Below are 16,209 nucleotides of genomic sequence, written 5' to 3'. Positions count from 1 at the left end.
TCCTATTTCCGTTTGTAGATAATATCTACATTTATATCCTAACAAGCCCAGAAAATGAGTTTCCTCTTGTCTTTGATAGCCCATCCTACGTATTTGCCGTGTCGGAATTAAGCCCACGTAAGTAACCGACGAGACACAGATTCCAGCGCTCTCGACAGACCCCCTCATCCGGACGCGCTTGGGCGGAGGGAGGCTCGCTGTCAGAGGCCCTGGTGGTGCTGTGCACAGCGACTCACAGCTGATTCCTGTTTATTGCATGTCTTACTTCTTTTTAAATTCTCCTCACTGTGGAGGAGCCCTTCAGGTGAAATCCAGATTTGGAAAACTGTTGATTAAACTGCATGTCTCTGAACCCCCTGATTGCCTCTTTGTCTGGGTGCCTGATTCCGCTAATCCTCTCTTTTTGCAGCCTAAGTTTTCCCTTGGTCTCCACTGTGATTTTTATCCAGCTCACTCAGAGAATTGAAATTTAAAAATAGAGAGAAGGCTTCCCATTTCTAGATTTCTTTCATTTAAAAACAAAATAAAGATGTTTTCTCTCTGCCTTTGAAGGATTCCCTGGAGGCCTCTTTTTCCGCCCTTTAGGACGCCTCGATTTCTGCAGGCTCCTCCCCACTCCAGCTGGGTTTCTCCCCGTCTCTCCCAGTGAAGGGGAGACTGTTAACTCTAGAATAATCAGACCTCACCACCGTCTTTGAGACTTTGATTGTGGATGCTTCTACACTCAGAACCAAACAAAACAAACCCCACAATCTCCCTCTAAAATGATCTCCATTTCCTTCTCTCTCTTTATGATGAGCTCCATTTCCTGACATTACATTTTAAACAAAACACAAAACGAGGGTCTGAAGAAAACGCTGTCGATTCCTTATGCCTTATCCAGTGAATAATGAGTGCAACAGGAATAGGCTTTTTATGAATTCACAGATCTTGCTACAATTATTAATCACCTACTCTGGGTCAAGCACGTAGTGCTGTTCTATACAGTTGAATAAGAGAAGATGCTGCCCTTGAGGAGTATAATTTATGAGGAAGAACTTCTATAAAACAAGCAGGCCAGAAGTCCAGCAGCCCAACAACAAGACTTGTAAAATAAGCAAAATGGAACAGGATTTAAAAATCAAAAATATTCCAATCATCCTGTTGCTAAACCCTTAAAAATTATGTTTTTCATCTTGTTTTATAAGAGCAACCCATGCTCGTTATAGAAAATTTGAAAAATAAAAAAGACAACACTGCTGCAAAAAGATGTATATGTGAATGTTCTTTGCAGCGTTAGGATCATATAATAATTGGTGTGCTTGGAGTCTATATGAGGGTATGAATTGTCTTAGACTTCACAGTACTGCTTGAATCATACGGCCAGTTTCCTAGTGGGTGTCATTAGCATAATTTGAATTTAAAAGATGTAAAACATACAGAGTTTGAACAGCAAAGAGGCCCCCAAAAGTCTTTCTGCCCATGGCACTGAGAGTGTCTGCTCCTGGTTCCTCCTCTCACCCCCAAAGCAGGATTAATCTCAGATATTATTCTCAGCAGTAATCACAGGTACTTTATTTTTCCAGCTAGAACCCGGGTTGGATGGATGCAAGCGACAGATAAAGACTTCCCCCAGAGAGGCATCGTGTACTCCATCTCCACCGGAGGGGCCAGCCAGCACCACCCAAACATATTTTGGATTAATCCCCAAACGGGAGAACTCCAGCTGGTGACTAAAGCGGACTACGAGACAACGCCCATCTATATTCTCAGAATCCAGGCCACCAACAGCGAGGACAGCAGCTCAGTCACTGTGAGTGGGGCTATTTGGTGCATTCACACCAGCCCAAGTGGTTGACTTCGGGTCTCCCTGGCACCCTCCAGGTGTGGCCGTAGCAATAAGGAAGCTTAATAGGGCACCTCCTGCAGACATGACAAGAAAGGGCTAGTGGTGTCCCGGACAGCACAATCGGACACCCATAGCAGTGCCAGGAAATAAAGATTGACATCTATAAGCCCACGTTTATGGGTGACTGGGAGGAGCGCTGAGATGGATGGCCACCCTGGGGGACAAGCTTCCTCCTGTTGCCCTTAAATCCCCCCTTGCTGTTGAGGTGGGCTGCAGCTGTGCATCGCCCCCAAGTAGTTTTACCCTGTTCCTACCCCGAGCCCCATCACACCAGATGGGATAGGTCTTAAAATGATCTGGCTTGACACAGCGCTATGCTGCTTTGTAACCTCTGATGTTGAGAATCTGGTTAAATGCATTTCTGAGTCAGTAGGTCTGAGTAGGGCCTGAGAACCTGCATTTCTAACATGCTTCCAAGTGGTGCCGAGGCAGCTGGTCCATGGCCGTACTTTGAGGAGCCAGGCTTTGACAGGTCTGTGCTGCCAGTGGTTAGGAATATTTGAGGGTAATATGATGGTCACAAAGAGGGAACTATTTCTTGGTCTTTCCCGTTAGTAAAGTGAAAAAGCATAAGGCAAAATAAACTCAGCTAGCGGCAGGCAGCCCTGTGTGATAGAATGACTGGTTCAGGGTCAGGAGACAGAGTTCATTTCTCAACTTTGATCCCAATGTGCCAAGGGGGTCCGAGCAATGCTTATCTTTGTACCCTGATTTCTCTCTCATACATGGAGAGTCACCTCATAACCCAATGCCTGAATAGTCCAGTTCCTCTGATGATTTGCTTTGAATTAGTGGGACAATGTTTTCAATGATGTGTAAGGCTTGGCGTTGCTAGCTGAGAAAAAGATGTGTTAAGTTGAAGGTAATTGTCGTGTTTGCTAGCCTGGGTTTTTGAGAGGAATGAATGGAGTCCACTTTGGGAGCTAACTAGAGAGAACATTTCAATTTATTCCTGGGCTCAGAAATAGCTGAAATCCCCAAATTTCAGAGGTAGAATGAATACGACTCAAAAATTCATAAGCTTTTAAAAAGGGTGATGATCGCATAAGTCCGTTTCAGGGCTGACATTCTACGATTCCGTGCTGGCAGGCATCCCAGTCCATATTCCAATTCACCAGGCATAAAAGACAGTGATGAAAGAGAACAGGCTTGCCCCTGCTTGTGGCAGGCCAGCGCCACCGGCTCAGTGCAGTGCTGAGATCCCGGGTTACACACAAGACCCCGGCTAAGCCAGGTCGCCTCCTTCTATCCCAGTGGTTCTCAACCCTGGCTGCGTATTAGAATCGGCTGGGGAACATAAAAATCGTGCCTGGGGACTTCCCTGGTGGCGCAGTGGTTAAGAATCTGCCTGCCAACGCAGAGGACACGGGTTCGAGCCCTGGTCCGGGAAGATCCCACATGCCGCAGAGCAACTAAGCCCGTGCACCACACCTACTGGGCCTGAGCTTAGAGCCCGTGAGCCACAACTACTGAGCCCACGTGCCTAGTGCCTGTGCTCCGCAACAAGAGAAGCCACCGCAATAAGAAGCCCGTGCACCGCAACAAAGAGTAAGCCCCGCTCGCCGCAACTAGAGAAAGCCAGTGCACAGCAACGAAGACCCAAGGCAGCCAATCAATCAATCAATCAATCAAGGAAGAAAAAAAAAAAATCAGGCCTGGGCCCCACCCTCCAGGGAGTCCAATTCATTTGGTCTGGAGAGGGCCAGACAAAGTGGAGCCATGGTTGAGAGCCATTGCTCGATCTTCCAAAGTTAAAGACAGAACTTCCAACTCACAGGGGCAGCAAGCAAGGAAGCACAGGAGGGTCACCATAAATCCATCATCGTTACTGGAAAAACAACTCAGCATCATCTGGGGATGAGCACATGTGTCTAGCTGCATGTGTGTGGGGAGGTGTGGAAATGTATTATTACGTATATTATGCACATGTGCATGTACACACACAACACACAGTAGAGAAGTTAATAGCATAGGACTTGGAGTAAGACAGACCTAAGTTCACATCCCAGCTCTGCCACTCACCAACTGAATGGCCTTAGGTCAGTTACCTAATCTCCCTAAGCCTCAGCTTCCCCATCTGTAAAATGGGAATAAACATATTATCTATCTCGGATGAGGTTAAACCTCACTAATTCACAAAAAGCACATAGCCCAGTGCCTGGCACACAGTAAGGGCTCAATGATAACTACTCAGTAAGGCCACTTTCCTGCTGCTCTAGGTTACTGTGAACATCATTGAAGAAAATGATGAAAAACCAATCTGTATCCCAAACTCGTACTTCCTGGCCATCCCAGTGGATCTGAAAGTTGGCACAAATATTTACAATTTCAAGCTCACGTGTACTGACCTTGATTCCAGCCCCAGGTCTTTTCGTTACTCCATTGGCCCAGGTATGGTATTGATGTCAGTGGTCCTGGACCCTTGCTGAGGGCTCCTGGTGTTGGAGGCTGTAGCAGCTGTTTAGGGAGAAGGGGTGGGGGTCTGAGCTCACACACTGCTCTGGCACAGCATGTAGGGGGTGGGGTGTTTTGAATGAGGAAACCAGGGATGAGGAGTCAAATGGTTCTGGAATTCCCAGTTCCCCACCTTGGCTTCCCCTTCTCACCTAAGTCTTCCCAGACTCCCATACCTGGCTGCCCAAAGGCCCAAGGAACAGTGAATCCCATTGATGGTGACCCGCCCCCCCCACCCCCAATTCCCAGCCTGTCGTAGGATTCATGAATCAGATTAGTGTAGTTTAAAAAAATTTTTTTAGTCCAACTCCTCCCCCACCTCTTTTCCTGCAAGCTTGTAGAGGGGGCAGGGGAATCCCAGTCCTCTCTCTGGATAATAATAGATGAAATAGATTAAATGCATTTTGAAACGTGTCCTCAGGAATTCTCTTCTGCTCCATTCATTTTCTCTCTTTAAAAATATACCATTGTGGGAGGGAAAAAAAAGAGCACCCCTCAATGGAAATGAGACCAAAATAGTTCATCTAATGAAGTGCCGGGGCCAGAGATTTAAACCCAAACAAGCAGAGCAGTTTCACGTGAAAGAGTGAAAATCCAGCTCCGCCGCCTGCTGAGCCCTGGCAGAGCCGGCACTGGAGCAGCAGGAAGCCTCTCGAGCAGGCTGTGTCACAAAACCCAGGGGCAGAGCCCACCTCGAGACTGCAGTGGCCAGAGATGGAAATAATCCATACTGAGAACCCTCAGGCCTTTATGGGGCACTTCATTGCTCGGGAGTAAAATTGCATCATCCCCTGGTCCATTTACTGGTTTTTAGTTGGTAGTGAGTCTGCAGCCACCGGAGGAATGAGCAAGAGATGCTTGGGCGGGCAGCCTCTCTGCTCTGGGCTCCCAAAGCTGTGAGCCTGCAGCCCCAAACGAGCCGCTGGGGAGGTGGGGATGGGGACTACTGTCCCTGCCAGCCCAGGGCGCACCTTCCTTTGGGGGACTCCAGGGACATCTGTCACGGGCGTGACCAGCCCGGTTTCATGAAAGGCGTGCAGTGAACTTGGCCCATGGCTAGGGACGTGGCCCCCTCCTCCCTCTTGCCGCCCACTGATTGGTCTGAGCGTGAGTTACACATTGTTACCAAGTTAATGCTGATGATGAGCCTTGGCCGCACCAGGATTGCTATAGCTCTCTGCCTGATGCTCAGCGCGATGGCGGCCATTCTCCCTGGACACCTGTGCTGGTGCCCTTTTCTACTCTCATTTTCGTTGCAGCCACACTGGTTGTGAGCAAGAGTCTCTCTGTACTCATGAAATCTCTGGTGCTGTTAAGGCCCATATCCTATCACTGCCCCAGCCCTGGTACATCAGAAGTAGTCTACACCTGAGGTGGGATGTTTAAGAAAAAGACTGAATGTAGTTTTCTTCTAACCCTTATTTCTCACGCTCTTTTCTTCCTTTTCCCAAACTCCTTGCATCAAATCTCATTTAGGCAACATCAACAGTCATTTCACCTTCTCTCCCAACGCCGGGTCCAATGTTACAAGCCTGATCCTGGCGACTCGCTTTGACTATGCTAGTGGGCTTGATCAGATCTGGAACTACAAACTACTTGTCTACATAACTGATGACAACTTGCTGTCCGACAGGAAGAGAGCTGGAGCTCTTGTTGAAACAGGCACAGTGACGCTGAGTATTAGAGTCATTCCTCACCCAACCACGATTGTCACCACAACCCCCAGGGTAAGGGTTTTGGGAGCTGGACTTCCCAGTTACATCCCTTGTAATTGATGTTGATGGAGCCCCTTGACCTAGGAGAAATGTGGGGTGGACTGAAAAGGGTTGAGGTGTTAGGATGTTGCCAGGAACGCCAACCATGGGCTGGATTGGAATAGTCACTGGGTGGTAGAAAAAATCTGGGTGAGACCTTGGGCTTATAGAACCACTGACTTTTCCTAGTCTGGTAAAGAAGGAGGTACACATATGCACAGACTTGTGACAGATCAGGCATTGCCCATCCAGGGTATGGACATGTTGCCGCCTTCACAAGCCCTTCTCTGCTTGCTCTTAAGAGCCAATACAAGTCCGTGTCCATGAGAGCAGCTAGCTGCCAGATGCTCTTCTCTACTTCTTCTGAAGAGTCACCATTTGTCAATCTGTACCCTACTCCCCACCTCCACTCCAAAAAAAAATCCACTTATTCAATCTGCAGATATTGATTTAATACCTATAATATGCCAAGCAATTTGGTGAATAAGCCAGAAATGATCTCTGCTCTCTCATGGAGCTTATAGTATAGGTTAGTGGTTCTCAAGTGTGGTCCCCATAGCAGAAGCAGCAGCATCACCTGGAAACTTGTTAGAAAAGCAAATTCTTGAGCCCACCCCGGAACACTAAAGTTATACCTCATCCAACCATGATCATCACTACGACTTCCAGGGAAGGATGTTGAAACCTGGAGTCCTCACCACATCCCCAGACCTACTGGATCAGAAATTGTGGGGTGGGACCCAACAATCTGTGTTTTTAATAAGCCTTCCAGGCCATTCTGATTGCACTAAAGTTTTAGAGCCTCTGATCTAGAGGGGGAGACGGATTACAAACAGGTGTGCAAATTAATAAACTACCTACAGATTGTCGTAAACAGTAGGAAGAAAATAAGCAGGTGCCACAATAGAATCAGTGTGATGAAGGAAGGGAGCGTCTTGGAATCTGACAAGAGGATTATCGCCCCTGGCTTCTTGGATGACCTGGCTTATATTCGTGCAGACCCTTTTTTCCCTTTTCCTCCTGATCCTCGTAAAAGTTGAGCCCTTGGTCGGCAGCCCCATACTTGGAGTACGCCAGAGGAAAAGGAACCAGAACCTCAGAAAGCCACCTGTGACAGGTGGTCAAATTCTGCTTCTCAGAGTCTTACCAAGAGCTGCTTAATATTCCTTTCCTGTGGGCTGGAGTCAATATTACCCCCAATGAATGGAGGCATTAGGTGACCTGAAGGGCTTTCAGTTGTGGTAGGAGCCAGTAGGTGCCCCAAGTAAGGAATTGCCACCTTTCTGCAACTTACAACACAATCCAGCTCTGACATCTCCAACCTGGAAATCTCCATAACTTGCTTGTTATCGGTCTCCCTCTCTGGGAAGCAAATGCTGAACTTGAGGTCTCACTGTGATAACAGCCTGCTCAGCTGGCAGCACAGCTGGTAGTGAGTGAACACTGAGAAGCCTACAAAGTGTTAAAAAAAAACAAAAAAAAAACCCCAACTTTCATGGCTCATGCCTTCTCAGTGAGAGACAATAGCTATATTAGTCCCTAGCTTATGCCATAATTTGGCAGGAAAAAAAGCCAATGGAATTTTTAGCTTTGGGGAAGGAGAAGAAAGAGAATGAAATTAGGCCTAGAGTTGCTCTCCAGTTCCCTACATTTTCTGGGTTTTGGTCTCATGGATGTCTGGCAAGACTATAAATAAGGTGATGGGTTGAAGAGTGAGAACGATGAGCACACAGGTGTCCGATGTTTAGAGCAAGAACAAAGAGCCGAATGAACATTCAACCACCCAACGTGAGAGGGTTCTGATGTCACAGACGACCAGCCTCCACTCATCCTCCCCCTCCTGTCATTCAAGCCCAGGATCACCTACTGGATCCTGAGGAAGAACGTGTATTCTCCATCGGCCTGGTATGTGCCTTTTGTCATCACTTTGGGCTCCATGTTGCTTCTGGGTCTCCTGGTGTCCCTGATCGTCCTGTTGGCCAAAGCCATCCACAGACACTGTCTCTGCAAAACTGGGAAGCACAAGAAACCTCTGTAAGTTACCAGTGGGCTGGGCCCTTCCCCCATTTCCTTTCAGAGGATACTGCTTCTGGTGATGTCAGGAGAAGGAAAGGTAGACAGTTAGGATTTCTCCACAGGGTAGAGAGGGTGCCTGGAATGAAGAAAGGAAACGGAGCTATGGGGGAGACATCCCAGCTCTCCTTGTCCTGGTGGACCCCCTTCATCACCTGCCAGGCCAGGAAACTGTTCCTTTGCTTTTCCCTGGCACCTGCCCTGTCCTTGATGAGATCTCAATGAAATCGGGGCTTCAGCCTCTTGGTGACCTCGTCCTGGATAAAAGCTCCAGAAACAAGGTCGGTTGTGAGTAGTAGTGGAATATGCCGTGCTGTTATTTGTGGAATATTTAAAGGATGGGATGGAATTAGAGGAAGCACAAAAAACTAATAAGGGAATTAAGCTTTTGGCTCCAGTGACTGAACTGGGCTTTGGTGTGACTAAATAATCATTGTTCTTTTGCGTGTGGCCCTCTCAAGGGCTGTAAACGCAGGCCTGCTTCCTCTCCCTAGGAGGCTCACCTGCTCACTTATATGCCTCTTTCGGTGACACTCTGCAGAGTGTCTTTTACTGGCTAAAGGGAGGTACTAGAGTGAAGTGGAGAAAGCATCAAATTGTTACAAGCTTCCCCAGAGCCAGTTTCTTGAATCTTAGTAGCTCTTACAATGAGAACGTGATGGTTCTGAGCCTGGGCTTTGGAGTCAGATAAGGTTGAGGTTCAAATCTTGGCTCTGCCATTTTCTGGGTATATGGCTTTGGGCAAGTGACAACCTCTGTGAATCTCAATTTCTTTATTTGAAAACCAAACAATTAAATGAGCAAATGCAAAGGAACCACTTAGCACTGTTCCTGATGTAGAGTAAATGCTTAATACACTATTTTTTTTTTAATCTTGTTGCATGATTTTTCATGGCTGAGTCCCAGTGAGCTTAGGATTCTAGATGCTAAGTTTAGCTCTGTACACCCAAGTATCTTGAGGTATTGGAACCTGAATTTTGGAATTTCTCAACGGCATAAAGAAGGGGTGATAAGACTCATGTGCCTTTTAAAGGTATTTTGAAGATTAACTACTACTGTCAAATAATTTAAAATCTATGGATGAAAGGCTGTATAAAAGTATAAGTATTAGCATAAAGATGTGCATTGCATTTTGCCATATTTATTGGGGACATTCGTTGCTATTGGCAACCTTGACTTCAAGGTAAGAAATCCTTGAGCATCTGCTGAAATTAAAAAAGGCCTTTTTATTTGGACTCTACTCACAAATTGATTTGAGAAAAAAAAACCAGCTCCAAAAGAGTGATGCTTAAGCTTGTAAGGATGGCGGTGCTCGGTAATGGGATTTGGGCAGAAGTTCTTACAGGAAGTAATCCAATAGACACTGCAACTCACATGCAATTTATGGTTAAATGTGCGCCTTGAACCTGGTGGTTTCAGTTACCGTCTAAATATTGTTTTCAACATGGTTGACTTTTAAATTTTTTTTTTTTTAATTTATGTTTGGCTGTGTTGGGTCTTCGTTTCTGTGCGAGGGCGTTCTCCAGTTGCGGCAAGTGGGGGCCACTCTTCATTGCGGTGCGCGGGCCTCGCACTGTCGCGGCCTCTCTTGTTGCGGAGCACAGGCTCCAGACGCGCAGGCTCAGCAGTTGTGGCTCACGGGACCAGCCGCTCCACGGCATGTGGGATCCCCCCAGACCAGGGCTCAAACCCACTTCCCCCGCATTAGCAGGCAGACTCTCAACCACTGCGCCACCAGGGAAGCCCCATGGTTGACTTTTAAAAAAGTAGCTAGTAATTCAGACTCAGACCTGGCCTCTCTGGCAATTTGTTGTACCATATGGCAACCAATATTTGTCCCACAGCAGAGAATAAAATTAGAGTCACAGAATAATAGAATCCAAGGTTATCATGGGAAGGGTCTTAAGAGTCCAGGTGTCCACCTCCTCACGTTACAGGATGCCAGGGTTTAACTGCTAGTCATCGAACCTTCCCACTGTGAGCCAAATCTTCTGCTCAGATGGCTACTGGGGAGGAAAACCAGGCAGGAAGAATCGCTGGGCAGTCTGATGGGGTCGTCATGCTCTCACTCAGTGTTGTCAGAGAAAATAGGTTCTCTGAAGTTCTCTAAAGCAATAGTTTTCCAACTTATCAAACTCCCAAACCTCCTTAGTCCCAACCCAGCAGTGATGGAGCAGGGCTGGGAGCCCATTCTGCATTTTAGTCCCCTGCCCTGGTCCCTCTTTCAATCGACCCCTGAATCCTGGGGAGCACAGTTGCCCGAAGGCCCCCATGTTGTCACGTGTGTACCAGTGCAGAATGCTCTCAGGTTAATTCTTGTTCATCCCTTCTCCCCCCATACAGGGTGAAGAAAGTAGGTATGTACGGTGCCGATTACCTTTGTTTGTTGCTATTATTGTTTTTCGCTTGCTCTGTTGTACTACATAAAAGGGTTCCAACTCGGTGGAGAACCAGGGCACAGTCCTGTGTTGGTGGGTTTTCCGCCACATCATCTGTGGATGGAACGAAACAGAGGTCGGATGTAGTTGGAGGAAGGGGAGGGCAGGGCAGGGTGCATGGGGCCGTTGGCCCTCTTGGATCTCATTCGGTCCTGCCTGTTCCTTACTGAGTCACCTCCAATCAGCTCGACATCAGCACCTAAAGGTCTGTTCCCCACCAAGTGGGTCAGGAATGGAGAATTCTCTGTGGGTTAAACACAGAATCTACTTGCTGCTACACACGGAGGGGGTGACCCCTCCTGAGGACAGCTAGTGCTCTGTATTAGACAGATGCCTCTTTTTAAAGAACAAATGATACTTTATTCTCAGATTGTGATGGATTTGATCATTCTCACATGTTACTTAAGTTAGGGTAGTTAGAAATGGGGGCTGGGTGCAGTCAGATGGGCTAGGAGAGCTGAGTGATTTCAGGGCGTTGGTGAATTGAGCAAGGCCCATCTGAGGAGATGTCACCACTGTCTCCAAAGCTGTGGCCTCAGGGAGACTCCAAGCTATGGGGAGAGACAGGACAAAGAACTGGAAAGATTGTTTTTGAAAAATGATTACTCTAATCACTCCAGCCATAGGTGTGTGCATCTGACATGCACAAGGGATATCTCAGCAGGGTTAGAAATTTAATGACAGTGGTTATTGATCATATCGAATGAGATAATTTTAATAAATGAGATTTTTCACAAACCATCTCCCATCCTAGTTACTTTGTAAAAAGGGTATAAGGAATGGATGCAAAGACTCCTCAGATGACAAATAAAGGTAGCAACCCCCTCTTTGTTTTTTACCTATAAAGCCATTTAAAAGCTAGTTTCCAGTAATGACAATAAGCTGGAAAAAGAATTAAAAATTTTTAATTGTGTATTATGCGTGTGTGTTTGTGTTTCTGAGAAGGTGGAAGGAAGTAAACAAACATGTCTAGAGACAGAAAATTCTTTGCTATGCCTGCAATACTAAGCTCAAATCCTGTTTAAGAGAGATCTCATTGTAGGGGTAAAATTTTAAGGTCAATTTAGTGTCCAAGAAGCTTAACTTCTGTCTGTCCTCTTTCCTGCAGAAATGAAGAACACAAAGAGAGAGGCGGCGGCGGTGAGGCTGACTGGCCCCGGGGCGCCGGGTTGGGGAGGGGGCTCTGGTCTCCCCCCAGCCGCCTTGCCACAGTCCCACGGGGGTGTTTATCATTCAGGGAGATGCTTGTATCTGGCCACTGGAGCAGACTGCTGTGTGACGAGCTCCTGATAGAATTTGTTCCCTCCACTGAACCTGTCTGCTGCTATATTTGCAGAAGAACTGGATTTCATAAATATTGAACAGTGGTGTTTATTATCTACACTAGTTCTCCAGGAGAGTGAGTTAGGGGAGAGGAGCTTAAAGACCAGAACTGGTGCTTCAGCCTTCAATGGGATTTACTTTTGCTTTGCTTCTCCACACCTGGAGGGAAAAGTGATAGAAAAAGAGCACGGTGGGAAGCTGAGGCCGGCTCTGCCCTCTCGGCCATATGACCTTGACCTCAGGGACTCCCTCGGCCTCTTTAAGCTTTAGATTCCTCACCTGTGGAATGGGAGTGAGAACAGCTGCCCTAACAGGTGGGGAAATACTGGGAACATTATGAAGAGTCATGTAAATGCAAAGTGTCACAGGACAGCTGGGGAGTTACCTCCTCACGTGACCTCCTGATTTTTCTTTCACTGAACCTGATCCACCCACTGGAAGTGACGGAACTTGAAGGTGACCCCCTCCCAGGTCTCCCCTAACCCCTAATAATAGGACTTTGTTATGATCTAAGATCCATGAATTTGGGAAATGACAGGCAGGGCGAGGAGGAAGTATCGCTTCAGGCCAGTCCCCTAAGCGCTTATAAGCACTGGTCTGCAAACAGGAGGAAGGGGTGATCTCCTGTCTCCTGGGTCTTATTATTGCCTAAGGCAAGCACCCTTGATGATGCCACTCAGAGACTTAGACATATGTATAGTTAAATTCATCGATTAAATAAATCAATCCCCCTGGCCGTAAAAAGTGCAGCTTCTGAGTTGATCAAATGGATGAAAGCTGTACAATCTCCATTCCTTCTGGTTTCACAGAGGGGAGCTGTGGGCAAGTGAGTAGGTAACGGCTTATGTGATGAAAACGGGGGTCAAAGGCCCATTAAACTCCAAACACCATCCTCGTGAGTGTGCTGAAGAACAGCATCATTGGAGGGCACCGTGTGAGGGAAGGGGGCGTTTCCACGGGGCAGAGGTCAGGTCCTGGAGGGCGGCACAGAGTACAGGTCAGGGGAAAGAATAAGGTGTGGAACACCAGGCTTAGGTGAGGCAGGCCGGGCCCAGATGCAACGTTGCATTGGCCTAGGCTGACTCATCTGTGCCTGCCCTGCACGTAACATCTGCCTGGCAGATCCCGCGTAGGTGATGTCGATCTTGGCCGGTGCTGCGTGGCATTTCTGCTCTTCCTTCTGTGCAGCTTAGATAGCGTTTACTCAGGATGCCTTCCTACCCCCCAAGTCTGGATTAAATGTCCTCTTCCCACCCCCATTCCCCCATGCCCCCATAGCATCCTATATTCCCCCATCATAGTCTTTATCACAGTAAATTGCAGTGCCTCTTTGTCAATGGCTCCTGCTTGATTGCAAGCTTTGGGCGGGCGGTAACCAGCCCTGCCTTGTTCACCGATGTGTCCCGAGCATCTAGCACAGTGCCTATTGAATAAATAAATGTCAGGAAGGCCCTGGGTAAGCAACCTGGGCTGTAAGGAAGAACAGCCTCTCCTGGGGGGAGGAGTGCAGGGCTGTGCTTGAAGCCGTCTCTTTCTTTTCCTTAGGAAACAATCCAGATGAACACTGTCTTTGATGGAGAAGCCGCAGACCCAGGTAATTAGGTGGCAGTGTCGCCCATAAGGGCATTGTTCATATTCCAGGCTGGTGGAGTCACGGAGGACCATATCCCACGTCCTGCTCTTCACTCAGTCTGTCAATGCGTTTGGTTGTCGGGCCTACACAGTGCTGATCCTTCTAGGCGGCACCGCAACGTGAGATCAGCTCAAAACAGAGCTGACTTGTAGACGCTCAAGCACGTGATCACGTGTGAGGCCTCAGCAGGTTTCCACCTAAAGGGTCCCACTCAAGGACCACGCCCCTGTCCAGCCTCCCTCCCTGAATCACAGGCCAGTTCAGGGAACTGGTGAATTCAATAACCCACTGTGTCTTCTGCTCACTGGGACTCAACCTCCCCCACCCCCCCCACCCCGCCGCTGCCTCATCCTTTCTGAATGCTTCTAAACACCATCCTATTGGTAACGGGAGATATGGAGAAATGGCAAGCTTGGCTTCTTTTTTTCCTCGATCAGGGCCAAGAATTCCTTCTTGGACAGCAAGATGAACATAAGGTAAAGCTGGCCTCCAGAGCTCTCATCACCCCCATGAAATCAGCTCCAAATTTAGCTCCTTTACACACATCCCTTCACTTACAAAGGCTCAATTATAGACGTGAATAAAGGGAAGGAAACCAAATTCGGGAGGCAAGTGCGTTGGCTCCCTGCCACCCTCACATGCGAACGGCTCCGCTTGGTCCTCCTCAGAGGGAGGATGGCTCCCCTCCAGGACAGGCTGCTGCTGCTGCTGGAATTAAATTTCCCTCTATTATTAGGTACTTGTCACCATAATGTGCCCACATTAGCATAAGTGCTGGTGGGATCCTCTGCCTGAGAGGCCACTCATGCTGTAGGGAAACAGCAGGAGCAGGGGCACGCCGGAAACTAGATCTTCTGGGGCAAAAGCCAGGGAGGACCGAGGCTGTTCCGCGTCTGTGTGTTTGCGAGAAGGAAAAAGGAAGAGATGAGCCAACTGGACTAATGTGAACAAACATCAGTTAGCATCTGCAGGCTCCGACACAATAAAAATGGCTCCCTTGCATCATCTCAACTGGGGCCAGATTTGTGTGTCTGTGTCTGCAAATCTCTGCTAACATAACATAGATAAAAATCAAAGTCTTTTCCTCCTTCCTTGGTGAATTCAGGTTTATATCAGGGATTCAGGGGATCTTTTTAAACAAACAAATCAGAACGTAATGGGTCACCCCATGAGAAACTGAACCTAACTTATCTGAAGCTCACGTTGAGTTCAAGACTTCTGTGGCCTCTCATCATGCCATTGAGGTGACCTTGAGACTCTCCTAAACCTTTCTTTCCACAGAAGCGTGAGATTTGCTACCTGTGTGGTCAGAGCCACACAGCTCAGCTCGTGGAAAGGGCAGGCTGGTGAAGATTGTTTGTGTTCTTCACAAGCCTGCTTTCAATCTTTCTAGCTGCTTCATCTTTCCCTGGGGGTGAGAAGAGAGCAGGGTGGAGATGGGGGAGCAGAGAAGCATTTGGATTCTTTTGTTTATACACTGGTGGTGTAATTTTTTTCCCTAGTTACTGGGGCAATATATGAATTCAACACAAAAACTGGAGCCAGAAAGTGGAAAGATCCCTTAATCCAAATGCCAAAATGGAAGGAGTCCAGCCCTCAGGGAGCTGCTCCAAGAAGACCTGTCACTGGGGAAGGGACCGGGCCACCAAGGAGCACCCACAAGGAAGGAGATGGGCTGAGCGACAAAGCACAGGCCAAGAATACAGGCCCGTGGTCCAGGAACCAGGACGGCAAGCCAAGCACCCCAAAGAACAGAAACTCAGCCCTTACGCGTGGGGGGTCCCCCAAACCGCACCCAGAAAAGTGAACGGTGTCTGGCTGCCTGGCCCACAGCACAGCACAGGGAGGGAGCTTGACTGTCTGGGACGCTGCCTCACCCTACATTCCTCGAGGGCAGGGTGGGGGTAGAGGGCTGAAAATGTGGAGGATCCAGGGTCCCAGGTGGAATGTTTGACAGACTTTAAAATGAACAGAAAGGGGTTTGATCTCAGAGTTGCCTTTTTCTGAGACAGCCCAGGAGAGATTTTGCCCTGGCCTCAGTACCTCTGATCAGCTGGACTGCTAACTGGTGGGTGTGGACTTGTGTTTCTTCTTCACATTGACCTCTAGGAAGCTCTGTTCCGTTCGCCCCTAGGAAGTGCACGAGACCTCCTGCCTAAATTCTGAGGATTACCCTCCCACCTGGTTTCACCTTATTTTCCTGCCTTTATTTTAGCATCACCCAGATTTCTTCACTTATAAATACAGTTCAACACCGTATACCATTGTAAGTCACGTCTAATCTTTTTCAAAAGAGGCAGAGCAGTGGGAAAAAAAGGATGAATAATGAGTTGTTCACCTGGGAAGAAGAAAACACACTAGATACCTTTAATTCTTTTTCATTAAGGTAAAACTGATAATGCAATAAAGCGCACAGATCGAAGGCATTCAGCTCAGTACTAGGTAGACTCTTCCCCAATGCAACCAATATTCGGGTCTTTATTGTCACGGATTACTTTTGCCTTTTTGAAATTTCCTATAAATGGAAAAAGAGCTCCCCAGTTCTTTTGTATCTGGCTCCTTTGGCTCAGCACCATGTCTGTGAGATTCACCCAGTTGTACTGTGAACCAGTCATGCAGGGCTCTTCACTGTGTCTCTTATCCCAC

The 16,209-nt window shown here is 47.8% G+C and overlaps 1 protein-coding gene across 1 annotated transcript in view; it reads left to right on the top strand.

Annotated features, from left to right (window-relative positions):
• CDHR3 (cadherin related family member 3) overlaps positions 1 to 15,370 on the top strand; it is a 70,764-nt gene extending 55,394 nt beyond the window's left edge. Inside the window, exons 11-18 of the mRNA XM_061198231.1 lie at positions 19 to 117; positions 1,566 to 1,792; positions 4,108 to 4,279; positions 5,819 to 6,069; positions 7,949 to 8,130; positions 10,513 to 10,522; positions 13,476 to 13,524; positions 15,066 to 15,370. Coding sequence (XP_061054214.1) covers positions 19 to 117; positions 1,566 to 1,792; positions 4,108 to 4,279; positions 5,819 to 6,069; positions 7,949 to 8,130; positions 10,513 to 10,522; positions 13,476 to 13,524; positions 15,066 to 15,370 — 1,295 coding nt within the window. The remainder of the gene's footprint in view (positions 1 to 18; positions 118 to 1,565; positions 1,793 to 4,107; positions 4,280 to 5,818; positions 6,070 to 7,948; positions 8,131 to 10,512; positions 10,523 to 13,475; positions 13,525 to 15,065) is intronic.
• The last annotated feature ends 839 nt before the right edge of the window (positions 15,371 to 16,209 follow it).

The sequence above is a fragment of the Eubalaena glacialis genome, chromosome 8, assembly GCF_028564815.1.
Source record: "Eubalaena glacialis isolate mEubGla1 chromosome 8, mEubGla1.1.hap2.+ XY, whole genome shotgun sequence".
NCBI classification, from domain to species: Eukaryota; Metazoa; Chordata; class Mammalia; order Artiodactyla; family Balaenidae; genus Eubalaena; species Eubalaena glacialis.
Note: the sequence above shows the minus strand (reverse complement) of the source record. Positions and strands in the feature narration are given on the sequence as shown.